The sequence below is a fragment of the Galeopterus variegatus genome, unplaced genomic scaffold (assembly GCF_000696425.1).
Source record: "Galeopterus variegatus unplaced genomic scaffold, G_variegatus-3.0.2 Scaffold2085, whole genome shotgun sequence".
Classification (NCBI taxonomy): domain Eukaryota; kingdom Metazoa; phylum Chordata; class Mammalia; order Dermoptera; family Cynocephalidae; genus Galeopterus; species Galeopterus variegatus.
Genome location: NW_007728196.1, coordinates 280,517 through 297,902, shown reverse-complemented (window position 1 = coordinate 297,902; position 17,386 = coordinate 280,517). Strand labels below are relative to the sequence as shown.

Genomic DNA, 17,386 nt, shown 5'->3' with positions numbered 1-17,386 from the left:
TTTTTTTTTTTTTTTTTTTTGCTTGCAAATGTACAATATTTTAGTTATGTTGTGGATTGTGTAGACTTTGAAAACCGAAACACTTCATAAGAAAAAATGATGCCTGAGTTTAAAATAACCAGTTTTTAAGTAAGCATTTAGGGCAGCTGATTTGTAAGTCAGGAACTACTTTTATTTGTAAATTTAGGCAACCTTCAACCAATTGTAACTTTCTGTTTATTTCTCAGCAGTATAGGATACATCAGGTTTTCTTTTGTTTATTTATTTTTTATTTTTTTATATATTAATGTGTCAAAGATTTTTCATATAGCTTATTATAGTAAGGTATAGGAGAGAATGCAAAGTAGTCCCAAAAGGGGGAGTGTGATTTTACAGAGAAGAGGGAACATAAGAAAGGAGTGCATTGTTTCTTGTAGTCTATTTTTCATAGTCTGTTTCAGACACGTGAATAGAGACTGACTTTCAGTAAAATGGACATAAGTAGAGCCATAGATAGACTCAGAGAAAGAAATCAAGAAATCAAGAATCAGGAAGAAACTGAAAATGAGTTGGGGGGAAAACCCACTGAATTCAACAAATGGGGGGAAAAACCAGATGGAGGTAAGAAGCAAAATAACAAATGGAAAATTATTTAGCTGGGAATAAGGAGAGGAGAGTTATTGAGTTTTTATGATGTTAAACTCTCTTAATTAAACAAGACTTTATTAACCTCTTTTATTTAAAAAAATAAATTCTAATTTAATCTGAATTATGTCACATGTATACTTTATTTCTAAAAGTGGGTGTTCACAACTTGAGTCAGCTTTAGAGAGGTGTTGGAATGTATACAAAATCAGATGTTCTTATTTTTTAAACCCATCCAGTTCACCTGTTTTGGACCTTTGTTTTCCTCTCATAATAGGTAATATTGAAATGTTCTAGGTGGGAAGCTTAGTACATCATCAATCTAGGGTGGAGCAAAACTGAAAATTCTACTCTTTTAAGGATTGGGAGGCTGTTGGTACATGCTGCTCAAATACTTAGTAAATAGCAACTACTTTTAGCTTGCTTTATTGAATATATTGGATTGAGACACCGATAGAAATGTACAGTTATCATTTACATGCACTGATTTCTCTTGACCAAGATTTTTTATGCTTTCATTAATATTACTTGGAATGCTTTACTTGACCTTAAGTGTGATTGAGGGGAATCTTTCTTGGAGTCCGTAGCAGTGCCCTTCACAGAACAGAAACAATGGTAACAGTGGTCATTCCCATGCCACCTTCCCTCCTGCCAGTCTGACTCTGTACCACCACTGAAGTTTTACGTCTCTCTGATAGGATCCTTGACATCTGTTCTCCTGATAAATTTAAAGTAGTTTGTTTATCGGATCAGGTTTTTCTATTGATTTAAGATCTTGTATTCAAAATGTTATTCACGAATACTAGTTTTGGATACATTCGTAAATTTAAACTTTTCAGTGTTTCCCGGTGTTACAATAGGTGATAAAGAGCTTACCTCAGTCCAGCCAGTCTTTTGAAAATCATTTTGGAAAGAAAGCCTCAGAATGGTAAATCTTAAAAAAAAAGGAAAGCAGGTGTCTAGAGCTCAAAGATCTATTATATTGTGAGTAAAAATAGTCTATTTGGAAACAAAGACAGATAGGATGTCAGTGAGGTTTGTAGCATTCTCAGTGTTCTAGAGAACATGCTCTGAAATCAAGTTAATGCTTATGTTTGTAATGGGATAACTTTTCTTCAAATAATTCTTCACACTTCCACTATATTCTGGGAGTCATGGAAAATGAAAAAAGTGTATATCTTAACTTGTGGTTATTATAGTAAAGCAAGTATATAGTTACCTTATTTGTTGTAAAAACAGGATACCTATTTATTTAATAAAAACATTAAATAAAAACTTTAAAAAAAACTTTAAAAGGCAGCAGTTCTGTAGTTGGCATGTGAATTGCTTAGAGTAATGTTTCTTAAAATGTGACCCTAAAGCTACCTTAATCAGAATTACCTGGGTGCTTTAAAAATGTTGGTCCTGTTCCCAGGCCCATTGATTGAGAATCTGGTGGAGAGCCTCAGGAAATCTTATTTTTAATAAGCTCCCAGGTGATTCTGATGAGTGCCAGTATTTAAGAACCCTGTCCTAAGTTCTGCATCTTATTTATAACGATGCTTTTCCATTTAAGCAGTAGTGTCAGTGTATTAAATGTGTACCTATGAAGTAAAAATTAAGTTATATTTATTCTTTCATGTCAGCAAGCAGATCTGATATCATTAGGAAAAGTTGTGTTGGCTTTGGCTTGCAACTCTTTGGCAGGAATTCAGCGAGAGAATTTACAGAAAGCCATGGAACTGGTGACAATCAACTATTCCTCTGACCTGAAGAATCTGATTTTGTAAGTTTTAAAATATGATAAAACGTATATATAATGATTATACCAGATAAAATGAAGCTTTTTTGTTTTAAGTTTGGGTATTGCTTATTTTCATAAGTACCCTTTAACAGTGATTCTAACTGTTCTAGTTTACACTGTGTAAAATCAAGCAAAACACAAACAACTTTATTTCTAAGTATATATTTTTTAGAATAAATTCATAAACCAGTGTGTTTAGTTACTGATGTTTTAAACATTTGGTCAAAGGGCACCCTCTAGAGCTGTAGTGGCATCTACTAGCTACGTATGACCCTTTAAATTGAAATTAATTGAAATTAAAAATTGAGCTCTTCAGTTGCACTAGCCACATTACAAGAAGTCAGTGGCTAACATACCAAACAGCACAGACATAGAACATTTCCATCATCTCAGAGAGTTCTGATGGACAGTGCTGCTCCTAGAGAGTGTGAGAGCTGTCATAAATAAGCCCTAAGATGCAATCCAGTTATGTACTCTATGGCCCAAACACTCATTCCAGAAAGCAAGTATGTAGAGGACCCCATACTTATTTTCCAGTATCTTAAAACTCCAGAGAATCCTTAAGTATAGGTTTGAAATGAGTTTGGCTTAAGAGAAACCCACTGTGGACTGCTGTCACCATAGAAGGACTTCTCCTTGTCTAAGATACATCTGATATTGGGAGATTCCGGAGGGTGGGAAACCACAACCTTCGTTAGAATTATGAGTTATGGGACCGGCCCGGTGGTGCACTGCTACAGTGCGCCGCTTGAGAGCGCGGTGGCGCTCCCGCCGAGGGTTCGGATCCCACATACAGACCGGTTCCCGCTCACTGGCTGAGCGAGGGGCGGGAGCAACACCGAGGGTTGCGATCCCGTTGCCGGTCACGGTCCAGTACGGGCGTGACACTGAGGGTTGCGATCCGTTGCCGGACACGATAAAAGACAAAAAGGAAAAAACAAAAAAAAAGAATTATGAGTTATGGGACCGGCCCGGTGGTGCACTGCTACAATGCGCCGCTTGAGAGCGCGGTGGCGCTCCCGCCGAGGGTTCGGATCCCACATACAGACCGGTTCCCGCTCACTGGCTGAGCGAGGGGCGGGAGCAACACCGAGGGTTGCGATCCCGTTGCCGGTCACGGTCCAGTACGGGCGTGACACTGAGGGTTGCGATCCGTTGCCGGACACGATAAAAGACAAAAAGGAAAAAAAAAAAAAAAGAATTATGAGTTATTCTACAGAAGAGATGCCAGGAAGTGTCTCTTGAAATAATTCTTACTGATCCTAATCAACAGTCTGTTTTAGCTTCCAGCTGTCCTTGCTGATCTTTCTGTCTAGCCTTGGATAATCCAGTTTCTTTTTGGACGAACCCTGGGGTATGGAATTGGAGGATGGAGGATGGGGTTGTCAAACTTTTCTTTGTTACACTGGCATATGTGTCCTGCTTGTGAAAGCACTGGAAACCAGTGGTTGCCAAAATCCTATTAATAATCAAATAAGATGATCTATATTTTAAATGAAAGTATTTGTTTCATATATGATCACAGCAGTGATTCCTCGTCTTAGTTTATAACACCTAGGATATCTCAAATCTCAGGTTATAATCTCTGAATTTTTTTTGTTTAAAAAAGTGGGAGTAGAAGGCATAAATATAACATATTGGCCATATGTTAATAATTATTGAAACTGAGTGATGATACATGGGGTTTCATTATACTATAATGTCTACTTCTGTGTTTGAAATTTTTTTAAATAAAAAGCAAATAAACAAAAAAGTCATATTTTGATAATAACGAACTCAAATTTATGCAGCAGTAAACTGTATCAGGCACATTCAAACTGCTTGATGTCAATAAATTCACTTAAGTCACCCAATAATCTTATAAGTTAGGTACCATTATTAGTCCCATTTTAGAGATGACAAAACTGAGACAGAGACAGGTAAAGTAACTTACCAAAGTTAAGCAGTGATTTAGCTCAACCACAGGGCTCAAGTGCTGGTCCCCACAGGAAGTTCCCCCATTTTAGAAGTAAGCAAAGGACAACAAATTAGTTCCAGTGCAGAGTTTAAGTGGTGGGAACAGCAAATAATCCAACACAGAAGTGAAAGAAAAAACAAAGTACCCACAACCAGAGACAAAGTTTGATATTGACTAGTAACAGTCTCACTTCATCAAAGTACACCTATAACACCTAGAAGGACTGGAAGCCCCTGGGCTCCCAAGCCAGGGAGTGGGGAGGACCTTGGGCCTCAGCCATGCCCCCCGACATCCGCAACCAGCACAGCAAGGACCACCAGCCGCCACAGGATGTGCCGCGGGTACCTGAGCCAGGGCGGTGGGGGGACGAGGACCTCAGCCACACCTCCCTGACACCTGCAGCCAGCCCAGCGACAACCACCAAACCACCACAGGGAGCACCCCAGGCTCCTGAGCTCAGGCAGTGGGGGGATGAGGGCCTCAGCCATGCTCCCCCAACACCCGCAACCAGCCCAGTGATGACCACCAAGCCGCTGCTGGTAGCACCTTGGGCTCTCGAGCTGGAGCACTAGGAGGCCTAGAGCCTCAGCTATGTGTCCCGACATCTGCAACCAGCCTAGTAACGACCACTGAGCTGCATCCAGAAAAACCCTGGGTTCCTGAGCCAGGGGTGGTGAGGGGCCGAGGGCTTCAGCCACACCCCCTGATATCTACAGCCAGCCCAGCAACAACTGAGCCACTGCTGGAAGCCTCCCGGTCTCCCCTGCAAGAATGAGAGCACCACAGGCCTCAACCAGGCCCCCCCTTCCTCTCACCCTATTTCCTTCTCCCTCCCCCTGCCCCTGCCCCCAACTGCTCTGCAACATCTTAGAATTAAAAAAATAAATAAGTAAGCAGACTTAAAAAATATGTATTTAAGCTTTAAAAATGAACTTTAGGGGGTCGGCCCGGTGGCACACTCTGTAGAGTGCGGCGCTTGGGAGCGCGGCGGCGCTCCCACCGAGGGTTCGGATCCCATATAGAGACCGGTCCGCTCATTGGTTGAGCGCGGTGCGGGCGGGACACTGAGGGTTGCGATCCCGTTACCGGTCATAGAAAGGTTAAATAACTTGTCCAAGGTCATATAATTAGTAAGTATATGAGCCAGGATTCAAATCTAGACCAATGGGTTGAGTCTGTACTTTATGGCCAGGTAATAGTCCATTCTGTGGATATGCTATGATTTATTTCTTCGGTTCCCTATGGATGGGCATTTGGGTTGTTCTTTAGTCTTTCGCTAGTGTAAACAATGCTGCAGGAACTAATTTATGCACACTTAATTTTGTGCGTGTGTAAATATAGGCCCAATTATGATTGCTACGTTAGTGTGTATTTCACTAGCTATTCCAGAAGAGTTTACCAGTGTATAATTCCTGAAAGTGCCTCACCAACAATACTTGTGTCAAACTTTCAGATTTTTGTCAGCCTATTAGGTGAGAAATTGCATTTCAGTGCAGTTTTATTTTGTATTTGCTCTTAATGAGCATGTTTGAGTACCTTTTTTGGTTTTGGTCCATTTCCTTTTCTCTCTGTTCATATTCTTTGCCCATTTTTATTTTCAGTTGGCTTACCTGTCTTTTTATCAATGCATAAGAGCTAGAGAGATTCACTATTCTGTGATTTTTTTTTTGAGGTGGTCATTTTTCTGTTTGACTTTGCTCATTTTTTTCCCTATATAGACATTTATATATGTAGTGTAATTGCTAAAACCTTTTTTATGATTCTGGATTTTGAGTCATAGTTAAAAAGGCCTACTCCAAGATTATGAAGGAATTATCTCATGGTTTCTTCTAGAATGTGGTTTCATTTTTTTATATTAAAAGTTTCAATATGTTTAAAAATTATATAGAGTGTGAGGTATGAATCCGGCTTTTTTTTTTTTTTCCTGACAGACTACCTATGTAGCGCAAAAGCTATTTATTGAATAGTCTAGCTTTTCTCCGTTGGTTTGAAGCAGCACCTTTTGCACACTATTTTAATTATTGAAGTTTTAAAATCTTTCTCATCTACATTTCACTGTGTGTTGTTTTGTTATTTTCTTAAAGCTGTTTAATTTTCTGTATAAATTCTAGAATCAACTTGTTTAGTTAAAAAAAAATTAATGAGCCTAATGATAGTTTTATAAGGATGATAACATGTTATGTTTATCAATAAACTTAGGGAGCATTTGTGGTTTTAGATGTTGAGTCAGTCATCTTAACCAAGATGATGGTATGTAATTCTCTTTATTGATGTCTACTTTTATATTCTTCAGTAGTATTTAAATTGTTCTTCATATAGTTAGAGCATACTGAGTTTATTCTTAGGTATTTTGTCTTGTTGCTGTTACAAATGGGAAATTTTTTCCCCATTCTTTCTTTTTACAGCTTGTTATTGGTGTACATGAAAATTACTGATTTCTGTAAATTTTGTAATCTGATACCTTATTGTTTGGATAGTTTTTCAGCAGATTCTCTTGAGTTTCCCAGGTACATAGTCATATCATCTGCAAATAATGATAGTTACATTTTCTCATTTCTAATATCTATACTTTTCATTTCTCTTGAGATTATTCTAAATACTTTACAAATATGACCTAACTTACTCCTCCTAACAACCCTGTTTGGAGGTACTGTTGTTATTCCCGTTAAATAGAAATTAAGTCATAGAAAGGTTAAATAACTTGTCCAAGGTCATATAATTAGTAAGTATATGAGCCAGGATTCAAATCTAGACCAATGGGTTGAGTCTGTACTTTATGGCCAGGTAATAGTCCATTCTGTGGATATGCTATGATTTATTTCTTCGGTTCCCTATGGATGGGCATTTGGGTTGTTCTTTAGTCTTTCGCTAGTGTAAACAATGCTGCAGGAACTAATTTATGCACACTTAATTTTGTGCGTGTGTAAATATAGGCCCAATTATGATTGCTACGTTAGTGTGTATTTCACTAGCTATTCCAGAAGAGTTTACCAGTGTATAATTCCTGAAAGTGCCTCACCAACAATACTTGTGTCAAACTTTCAGATTTTTGTCAGCCTATTAGGTGAGAAATTGCATTTCAGTGCAGTTTTATTTTGTATTTGCTCTTAATGAGCATGTTTGAGTACCTTTTTTGGTTTTGGTCCATTTCCTTTTCTCTCTGTTCATATTCTTTGCCCATTTTTATTTTCAGTTGGCTTACCTGTCTTTTTATCAATGCATAAGAGCTAGAGAGATTCACTATTCTGTGATTTTTTTTTTGAGGTGGTCATTTTTCTGTTTGACTTTGCTCATTTTTTTCCCTATATAGACATTTATATATGTAGTGTAATTGCTAATTATGATTCTGGATTTTGAGTCATAGTTTAAAAGGCCTACTCCAAGATTATGAAGGAATTATCTCATGGTTTCTTCTAGAATGTGGTTTCATTTTTTTATATTAAAAGTTTCAATATGTTTAAAAATTATATAGAGTGTGAGGTATGAATCCGGCTTTTTTTTTTTTTTCCTGACAGACTACCTATGTAGCGCAAAAGCTATTTATTGAATAGTCTAGCTTTTCTCCGTTGGTTTGAAGCAGCACCTTTTGCACACTATTTTAATTATTGAAGTTTTAAAATCTTTCTCATCTACATTTCACTGTGTGTTGTTTTGTTATTTTCTTAAAGCTGTTTAATTTTCTGTATAAATTCTAGAATCAACTTGTTTAGTTAAAAAAAAATTAATGAGCCTAATGATAGTTTTATAAGGATGATAACATGTTATGTTTATCAATAAACTTAGGGAGCATTTGTGGTTTTAGATGTTGAGTCAGTCATCTTAACCAAGATGATGGTATGTAATTCTCTTTATTGATGTCTACTTTTATATTCTTCAGTAGTATTTAAATTGTTCTTCATATAGTTAGAGCATACTGAGTTTATTCTTAGGTATTTTGTCTTGTTGCTGTTACAAATGGGAAATTTTTTCCCCATTCTTTCTTTTTACAGCTTGTTATTGGTGTACATGAAAATTACTGATTTCTGTAAATTTTGTAATCTGATACCTTATTGTTTGGATAGTTTTTCAGCAGATTCTCTTGAGTTTCCCAGGTACATAGTCATATCATCTGCAAATAATGATAGTTACATTTTCTCATTTCTAATATCTATACTTTTCATTTCTCTTGAGTGATTGTGTGAGCTAGTATTTTAAGTAATAGTAATGACAGTTTTGTTCAAAATTGAAAGCATTGTTCCGTTGTCTTCTAACTGCCAGACAGATTCAAAGCCATCTTCTTTCTAAATTCTTCCCTTTCCCACAAGCTTAGATTTTTTTCTTTGTTACTGATACTCAGAAATTCAGCATGATGTGCTTTGGTGTGGATTTTTGATTCATAATGATGAGTAACAGGTGGGCCATTTTAAGTTTGGAAATTCTTATGTCCTTCAGTTCTGGAAAATGGTCTTCATTTTTTTTCAATAACTTTTTTTCCTTTTCTCTTTTTGGAATTCTCATTGCTCAGATGTTAGACCTTTGCAGTAGGTTTTCTAATATCCTCTTCTCCTGTTTTCTGTCCTTATCTTTTTGTTCTGCTTTCTGGGCAATTATCTCAACTTTATTTTATCTAAAATTAAAGTTTTTTCTAATCCTCCTTTGAATTTTTTTTTGGTGACTGCCCAGTACAGGGATCAAACTCTAGATCTTGGTGTTATCAGCACCACACTCTAACCAACTAAGCTAACCAGCCAGCCTCTTTGAATTTCCAGGAACTTTTCTGTTTTCTGAATATTTGTCTTATACCATCTAATTCTTGTTTCTCTGAGGGTGTCAAATATAGTTTGTTTTTTCAAGTTTCAATTGTTTTCTGCAGTATCATAGGAAACAAGGGTTTGCTTTATTTTGTTTTGTTTCATTCTCTCTCTGAAATATTTCTGATCTTAGCTGTCCTAGAGGTCCTAGAAAGCTATAGGAAGCTCTGTATGGGGGCAGTGATTGCAGAACGTCGAGCTTTCCTGTGTGATAAACTAGTGTAGTAATACTGTTATGTATGATTTTTGTTTCTTTTTGGTAGACTCCCAAATGTCGCCATTTCTCATGAGCAGCTCACCATTCCCTGAAAAGAATCTTCCAACCTACTGTCTGTGGTATAAGCCTGACAGCCAAGGTTTGGGAGCCAAGCAGGGGGAAGGTATTTGTTGAATAGTGTCTCACCCGCCACTCCTCAGTTCCTCATCTCCTGCTTTGCCTGACATCACTGAGGCTGGAGCTTCTCTGATTCATCCTTTCTAGAATGCACACCTCCAGATTTCTGCTAGGCAGAGGTGCAGGTGGGGTTGAGAGATGAATTATCTGTGAGCTGTTTAAAGAACCTTTCCTCAGCTCTGCTGTTTTCAGCCTTAGTCCATAGCTGCATCTTCAGTAGTCCCCGGCGGCTTCAGTTCCTGAGCCTCACAGTGTGGCTTGCTTCTCGTGGACTTCCCCTTCTTGCACCTCTTGTAGCATTAGGGTTCAGTTTGATTGGGTCTGCTAAGTCATACCATTCACCCACCTGCTTCCCACCTTCCAAATTGTTGTGACTATCTCTTGTCCGCTACTGTGGCTTCATCTGATCCCTTTGTCTTGTGTTTATACACCCTTTTTAGACATTTACTATTAATTGGGTGGGCTTTTGAAAGAGAGCAGAGATCAATGGGTATGTTTAATATGCATTTTAATTGGAAGTCCACAGAGTGACCTTTGCAAAACATATATATGATTGTATTAAAACTATGTGGTGGGCTTCCCTACTGGTTCTTAGAATAAAGACCCAGTTTTTTAACATGACCTAAGGCTACATAGTCTGATTCCTACCTACCTCTCATCCTTGCTATAGATCGGCCTTTTTTTTCTTTCTTTAATTTTCTCCTCTCCCCTCTTGCCTTTTCTCTTTCTTTAGTTTTCTCCTCTCCCCTCTTGCCTTTTCTCTCTTTGTACTTGTCTTCTCTCTGTCTGCCTCCTTGACTTTACTCTCCCTCCTTCTCTCTGCTAGTATTTTCTCTTTTTCTTTTATTCTCTCTTCTCTCCCACCCCATCCAGACACACTGACATTTCTTAAGTTATCTCAGTGCTTCGTGCCATCCTTTACAAACACTGATCCCCCTGACTAAGGGGCATCCTTCCTCTGGGAAGAGTAGCCACTACTGGCTCCAGAAAACCTTCCTTGCCCTCCCAGATGAATTCATGTTTCTGTTCTCTACCATATCCCTTTCTTTTAATAGTGTTATATAAATATGTAATTATAATTTTCTTTGGTTATTTCAGTAACATCTGTTTCCTTAGACTATAAGTTCCTAAGGTTACTGAAAACTAACTGTGGTCATCTGGTTCTCCAGTTCTTTGCAGCTTGATATCAGATGGAATGGTAGGAAACCAGATTCTACCTCCTTTTTGTTTCTAAACATTTTTCTATTTTATGCTTATTGATGAAGTGAAAGACATATCTGACCATTTCTCTCTACTCTATAATCTACAGGGTGGGTGGAGAAAAGAATATTCTTTGTAACCTTGGTCTAAAGATATCTAAGACATATTTTTCTTTTTTCCCCATCTTATCTAATGGTAGGGGCTGAAATGAGGAAGTGATATAGACCAGGCATGCATAAGGGATGATTGCCCTGAGAATTGAGAATTGGAAACTGGAATTTATATACTTTCATGTTCAGTGAGACTGTTTTTTAAAACACTACACAAATAAACCCTAATTTCTTATTTATTGGGGAAAAAATTAAACTAGGGGGTTGAGTCTGAAAAATAAACATATGGCCATGTGGCACGCAGCTTGAGTTACTGAGGTGACATGTGACCTTCCCTCAGGTTTCAGAAGGATCCTGCTTGGTCAGAGACTGGAGACCGTTACCTTTTGAAACTGTTTAGGGATCATCTTTTCCATCAGGTGACAGAAGCAGGTGCTCCCTGGATCGACCTCAGTCATATCATTTCTTGTCTTAACAAGGTAATTTGTATCTGGATTTTTGAGATAATAATGCTACGTATAATTCATAGAGTTGTATCATCTACAGATACCAGGAGCCTTAAGAAATCAGGATATGTTCTTTCCATAGTCTGTAAGGCGTTTTATTAATAACATTTTCTGGAATAGGATTTTTAATACCTGTATGAATAATTCCAGAATTTTTTTATTGTGATAAAATGTGACAAAAATGACTGTGTTTCCCACTTTATACTGTGTTTTATTGACATGTTATTTTGTTATATTAAGTAAAACTATGACTGGGAAAAACAGAAAAATAATTTTGTGTTGAAATATCTTTTAAAAATTGAATCCCTTTGTTCTAAATCCTTGTGAGTCATTTTGAATGTTATCAGTTCGCTACAGGTATTATAATCAAGTATTGTAACAATAAGAACACAATACTGGTAACATCAGTAGGCCCAGCTGTTATAAATGGTAAATTAGAAAATTAGATGAATTAAGTAGATAGAAATATATCATAAACTTATTTGAGAGGTGAGCTTAAATGTTTTTGAAAGGGCTGGAAGAGGTACAATTTATGGGGGAAAGAAGGAACAGATTTTACTTATGAATTACTCGCAATTACAGAGTTTAGTGCTGTCTCCCGAAGTAAACTCTAATCTTTTTATAAGGTATGTTTAAACCAGGGGTTGGAAAACTATAGTCCGTGGGCCAGATTGACTCCACAACTTGTTTGTACAGCCTGCAAGCTAAGAATAGTTTTACATTTTTAAACGGTTTTTTGTTTAAAAGTAACTGAGACTGTGTGTGTCCCCCCAAACCTAAAATATTTACTATCTGACCCTTTATAGAAACATTTGCTGACCTTTGTTCTAAACTGTCCCTAAATCATAAGTAACAAAGAAAATAACTGCTATAGCACATGATTTAGAACTGTTAATGCACAGTGTGGTAACTCTTCAGGGAAAACGTTGAGGTGTTTTGTTTTTAAGTGCTACTTTGCCTTGTTTGAATTTCCTTAAAACTCTTTAGAGAGTATTGTCAGTAGCCTACATTAAGACAGCACAAAACTATGTACCACTGAACTAAACCAGTATGATTTATGTATTCATTTTCCCTTTATTTCTCTTAAGGGGAAAATATTTTCTGGAGAGCAATGAGTGGAGAGTAATTCTACCAGCTTTTAGAACGTAGTATTCATAGTATCAAAGCACCAGAAATTAAAAGTACATAGAGCTAGTATAAACACTGACGAGGAGATCCTATGGAATAAGCCACAGACTTAAGTGAAGATTAATGAATATTAGGATAATTGAAAATTTGAAGAAAATTCTATGTTATATCATAAAACACCTAGTAGTCAATAATATTTAGCCCAACCCTGAAGTATGACAATTTTCGGAGTTTGATAAATTAAAAGGGAAGGATGGCCATATTGATTATATAAAAATTAAGATTTTACATAAGCTTATTTTGGTAGAAATGACAATTTAACTGGTAAAATGATTTGAACATTCAAACCTTCAGTGAGTTTTAAACATATTTTAATGAATCAATTAATGAAATAAGCCAAGAAAAAACATACATTGAAAACTAACAAAAAGTGAAAGCCATAACAAGACAAGTTATTTGATGGACTAAGGATTAGCATTTATACTTTATGAAAGACCTCACTAAAATATTACTGCCAAATCTCAACAGATAAGTGGGTAAAGATCACAAACGGCTGCCGTTCATATAAGCAGAAATAACAAAAGTAAATGTATGAAAAAAGTTTGATGACAGTAGTTAATGAAAAATGTAAATTAAACTAGCACAGCACTCATTCGATGTGGAGTTGCTAGTTAATTGTTACAACTCAGTGGTGTCTGATTGATATCCTTTGGAAAACAATTAGGCTGTACATCCTAAACTATGTTATATTATTTATACTTTAAGGATTTCTCCTAAGGAAAAAAATTTAATACTTTGTACAGAGAAAAATTAAGTAGATAAATATGTTCCTTGCATTGTATGTAATTTGTAGTACAGAAGAACTGGAAAATATTGGGGGAATAATTATATTTACCAAGTGGATGGAGTGTAATGAAAACAAATGATAATTAGAGGCTGACTGGTTGGCTCCGTTGATTTAGAGCACAGAATTATAACACCAAGGTCAAGGGTTTGGATCCCCATACTGGCCAGAAGCCAAAAAAAAAAAATGTCAGTTAAGTATAAGAGAAAGGTAGAAACATAGGGCAGTGCTTTTTTGAAAAACATCTGAGTTTGGGTGGGAGGAGGGAAAGAGGAATAGGTAAAGGGACGTGAAAATCAACTACATTGTATTGTATATTGATAAATTAAAATAAAAAATAAATTTTTAAAATAAAATAAATAAAATTAAAAAAAGAAAAACATCTGAATTGAAAGTTATGTATGTACTGATTAGTGATGTAAAATATTTATGGATATCTGAAAGAGAATGACAATTTTTTTTTAATATTTCGTTTTCTATTATTGCAAATATCATTCTAAAATAGATATAGTACCTTCTCTTCTGCATGGTATGAACTTCATATTTTGTGTATCTGTTTCAGCTAGATGCTGGTGTGCCAGAAAAAATAAGCCTGATTTCCAGAGATGAGAAGAGTGTACTTGTGGTGACTTACAGTGACTTAAAGCGCTGCTTTGAAAATACTTTTCAAGAACTGATTGCAGCTGCAAATGGTCAGTTGTAGTATTTGCTGAAAAAGCCTGCAGGACATGACTGAGGAACTTGACCAACAGCAAATTGCACTACAGCTGAACTGTTTTCATCATCTCATTTCACATTTGGGAAACAAACAGGAGATGAGCAAAGCTGCTTGCACTTCAGTCAGGTACACTGTTACTTGAACGGAAGAATGTTTTACTTATCCAAGAGCTATGGCTGCCATTGGAGGCTATGTCTGTGAAGAATTTATTTTAGATTAAGGAACATCATCAGGTGAATGATATTCCTGCTTTTGTTTTTTCCACTTGTATATGCACTAATTTTAATTTTTTAAAGACTTTTTTCTGATCTTTGAACTTTTGCCACATTGTATACTTATTAAGGGAAACTATTTGCAAGGACATTTTTGGGAAACAATGCTGGGCAGCATTTTTGCCTTTGAGGGTTGCAGAATTTGCTCTTTTTGGGATGGGTTGCCCTGAAGAACATAGTGGACCAGGTAAATAATTTCAGAGAAGTACAGTATAGTGCGTAATTCTTGTAAGAGTATCGTATGCAAGCTCTGTATGCCACCCACTGTTAGTTCAAATTGAGATTTTTTGTTTTGTTTTGTTTATAAGAACACACAAAGAGAAATATCAGTGAATTGTTGGATATGAATTCCCCTGTTGATTTAAATCTTTTCTGAATGAGGATTGGCTATCTTATCTGAAGGAGCACATACAGCTTTTTGCTCCAAGTTCAACCAGAGCCCTTTTTTAAAAAAGATGTTTACCTGCTAGTCAGATAAATTTACATTTATGCAATTTTTTTAATAGAAAAAAAATAAGAAATTGTGTTAAAGGCCTAAAGTTCAGGACTATATTACTTTAGGTTCTTTCCAGTTTACTTCTTTTGTATAAAGTTCTATTCTTTGAACCACAGCTTTATTATGGTACTTTACACTGGATACAGACACAGAGACACTGTTCGGAAGATGAACTAAACAGCAGTGGTCTGGCAACAAGAGCTTTCTGGTGTTTTACAGCCTGAATCTGGAGGGATAACGATCTGCTGTGCCTTTGCAGTCACTGCTTAGCCCAAAGTAATAGTACTTTTGATAATAACTCACTCTATGGGATATTCCTGAATAAGTCCATCTCAAAAGTTTGGAATTTTCCTCCTCTTGACTTTCTTAATATTTGGACGTGTAGTTGTCGCCAAACTTGGGTATTCATGGAATTTCTAGTTAATGAAATACCTATACTTTGATACTGAAGACTGCCAAATACATAGGAATTTTTTTTTTTTTTCTTAAAAAACAGTAATGACTGTATCTCCTTTCCCAGCACTGAATGTTTTACTAGCACTGGGTGCTCACCATGCAACTATGAAGAAAATGTGGAAACTCAAAAAAGGTCAGGACAGACTCCCAAGCACTTGCAACTGATGTTACTGTCTTCAATTTTAATAATTATACATATTTGTACATTTCAGAGAAGTTTTTACTATTTCTCTGTCCACTTTTTATAAGCTTTAAAATGATTTTCTCTGCCTTGAGATTTGCATCAAGAAAAAGCACCTCTCTTCACCTGAAAGCTTTGAAGACTAGAGACACGCTTTACATGTTTTAACAAGTGTGTTTGAGTCCACGTTTGGTAGCATCAGTTGTTGAGTTAAAAAGAAAATCAATTATTGCATTTGATCTGGATGGATTTTAAAAGAACATAATGTTCAATATTCAATGGATAATTAACATTTGCCACCATAATGTTCTTTTTTATGTAAAAGGAACAAGAACTTGGAGACATTAACATGCAGAAGTCTTCTATCATTAGCTCATGTATTTGAGGAAGAGCAGCTGTCTTTTTATATGTTTTTTGACAAATCATATTGTAATTCTTTTGTACAAAAAAGAACTTGTATTCTAGAAGAAATATGAAATGCTTAATTTATAAGCGGGCTGGAGATTTTTTTCCAATATTATTTTCTTTGAAAATGAAAAGGGGATCATCTATTTTAGTTTTGGGGTCTGGGAACTTTTTGAAAATTTAATTTGTGGACCAATGTTTTGTGAAAGCTAAGGAAGGATAGGGGTCAAATAGGGCTTGACTTTCATTCTGTATAGACCAGCAAACTTCCTTCTGCAAGGCAAGTTCACATCGCAAACCCAAGAATGTCTGCACCATAAATGCTAGTTTGCTTCAGCCCCTAGTAACCTCAGGACTTGGTTTGAATATAAAAGATAGACAGCTGATATGTTTTCATGAGTAAATATTGTCATCCAGAAAACAGTTGGTGTCAGGTAATGCATATTTTTTTAAGCTTTGTTTTATATTTATTTTTCATTAGTTTTTATTGGGAATGGTTTTCAAAAGAACTCTCAGTTCTGCTTAGGTGTTTTTTTGGGGGGAGCCCTCTTTTCCATACTGTAATTTCATTTAAGAGGTTGTCTAAAAGTTAGTCTTTTTCATTCATAGGAAGATTTTAATATCTGAGGAGAGTCAAATTAAAGGATATAGGCTTCCCATACCTTCCTGTTATAACAGATAAAAGCACAGAAAGGACAACCCTTGAAATCATGTAACATTGGTCATTTCAGTTTTTTGTACCTATTTTGAATTCTGTGAGTGTATTTACTTCATTGTAAATATTTTTGAGGGTACCTTTATATTTTGCTTTTTGACCTTGGTTCTGTGATTTGGATGTCAACAACTTCCCTAAAAAGCACCAGTATGTTAAAAATCTCATGTCATGATCCCAATGTGTTATTCATCTTTAATCCTGTTTTCAGTCTCTATGTGTACAGCAGTATTTTTAATAAAGAATTACAGATATAAATTTGTCTCTTTTTTTTTCCACCAGTTAATGTAACCAGATGATGGTTGTCTTATGCTTGGGTTTTAAAAGGTTGTATATTACCTATGTATTTTGGAGGAATTTTCATCTTTGGATGAAATGATAGCAGGTGTATTCATTAATTTATTAAGTATTTGTTAAATGCCAACCTACTGTGTCCTTGAATCTGTTCAAGGCACTAAGACTATAGACATGGGGACTTGGTATTTACAAAATATATAGTTATACCTAAACATTTAAATATAATACACGGCTAACTGTAGTTTAGGAGAGGCTATTTATGCGAAAGGATAGAGATACATCGCTAGTCTTTGATTCAGTACTTAATTTACCCTGTAGGTGATGGGCGTCCCTACACCCAGATTTTCCAGATACGTTATTCAGGGTATAAGGATAAAGAAAATATGGTAAAATATTAACACTTGTTGAACCTGGGTAGCGTGTATTTATTGTGGGGGTTTTTTTTCCCCCTGTATGTATGAAATTTCTGTACGTATGAAATGAAAAGTTGAAAAAACTATAGTACGGAATAGA

The 17,386-nt window shown here is 36.1% G+C and overlaps 1 protein-coding gene across 1 annotated transcript in view; it reads left to right on the top strand.

The window, feature by feature from the left end:
* The window catches only part of PAN3 (PAN3 poly(A) specific ribonuclease subunit), a 35,722-nt gene extending 18,888 nt beyond the window's left edge, over positions 1–16,834 (top strand). Inside the window, exons 9-11 of the mRNA XM_008580420.1 lie at positions 2,250–2,389; positions 11,193–11,337; positions 13,899–16,834. Coding sequence (XP_008578642.1) covers positions 2,250–2,389; positions 11,193–11,337; positions 13,899–14,039 — 426 coding nt within the window. The 3' untranslated portion in view covers positions 14,040–16,834. The remainder of the gene's footprint in view (positions 1–2,249; positions 2,390–11,192; positions 11,338–13,898) is intronic.
* Positions 16,835–17,386: the final 552 nt, after the last annotated feature.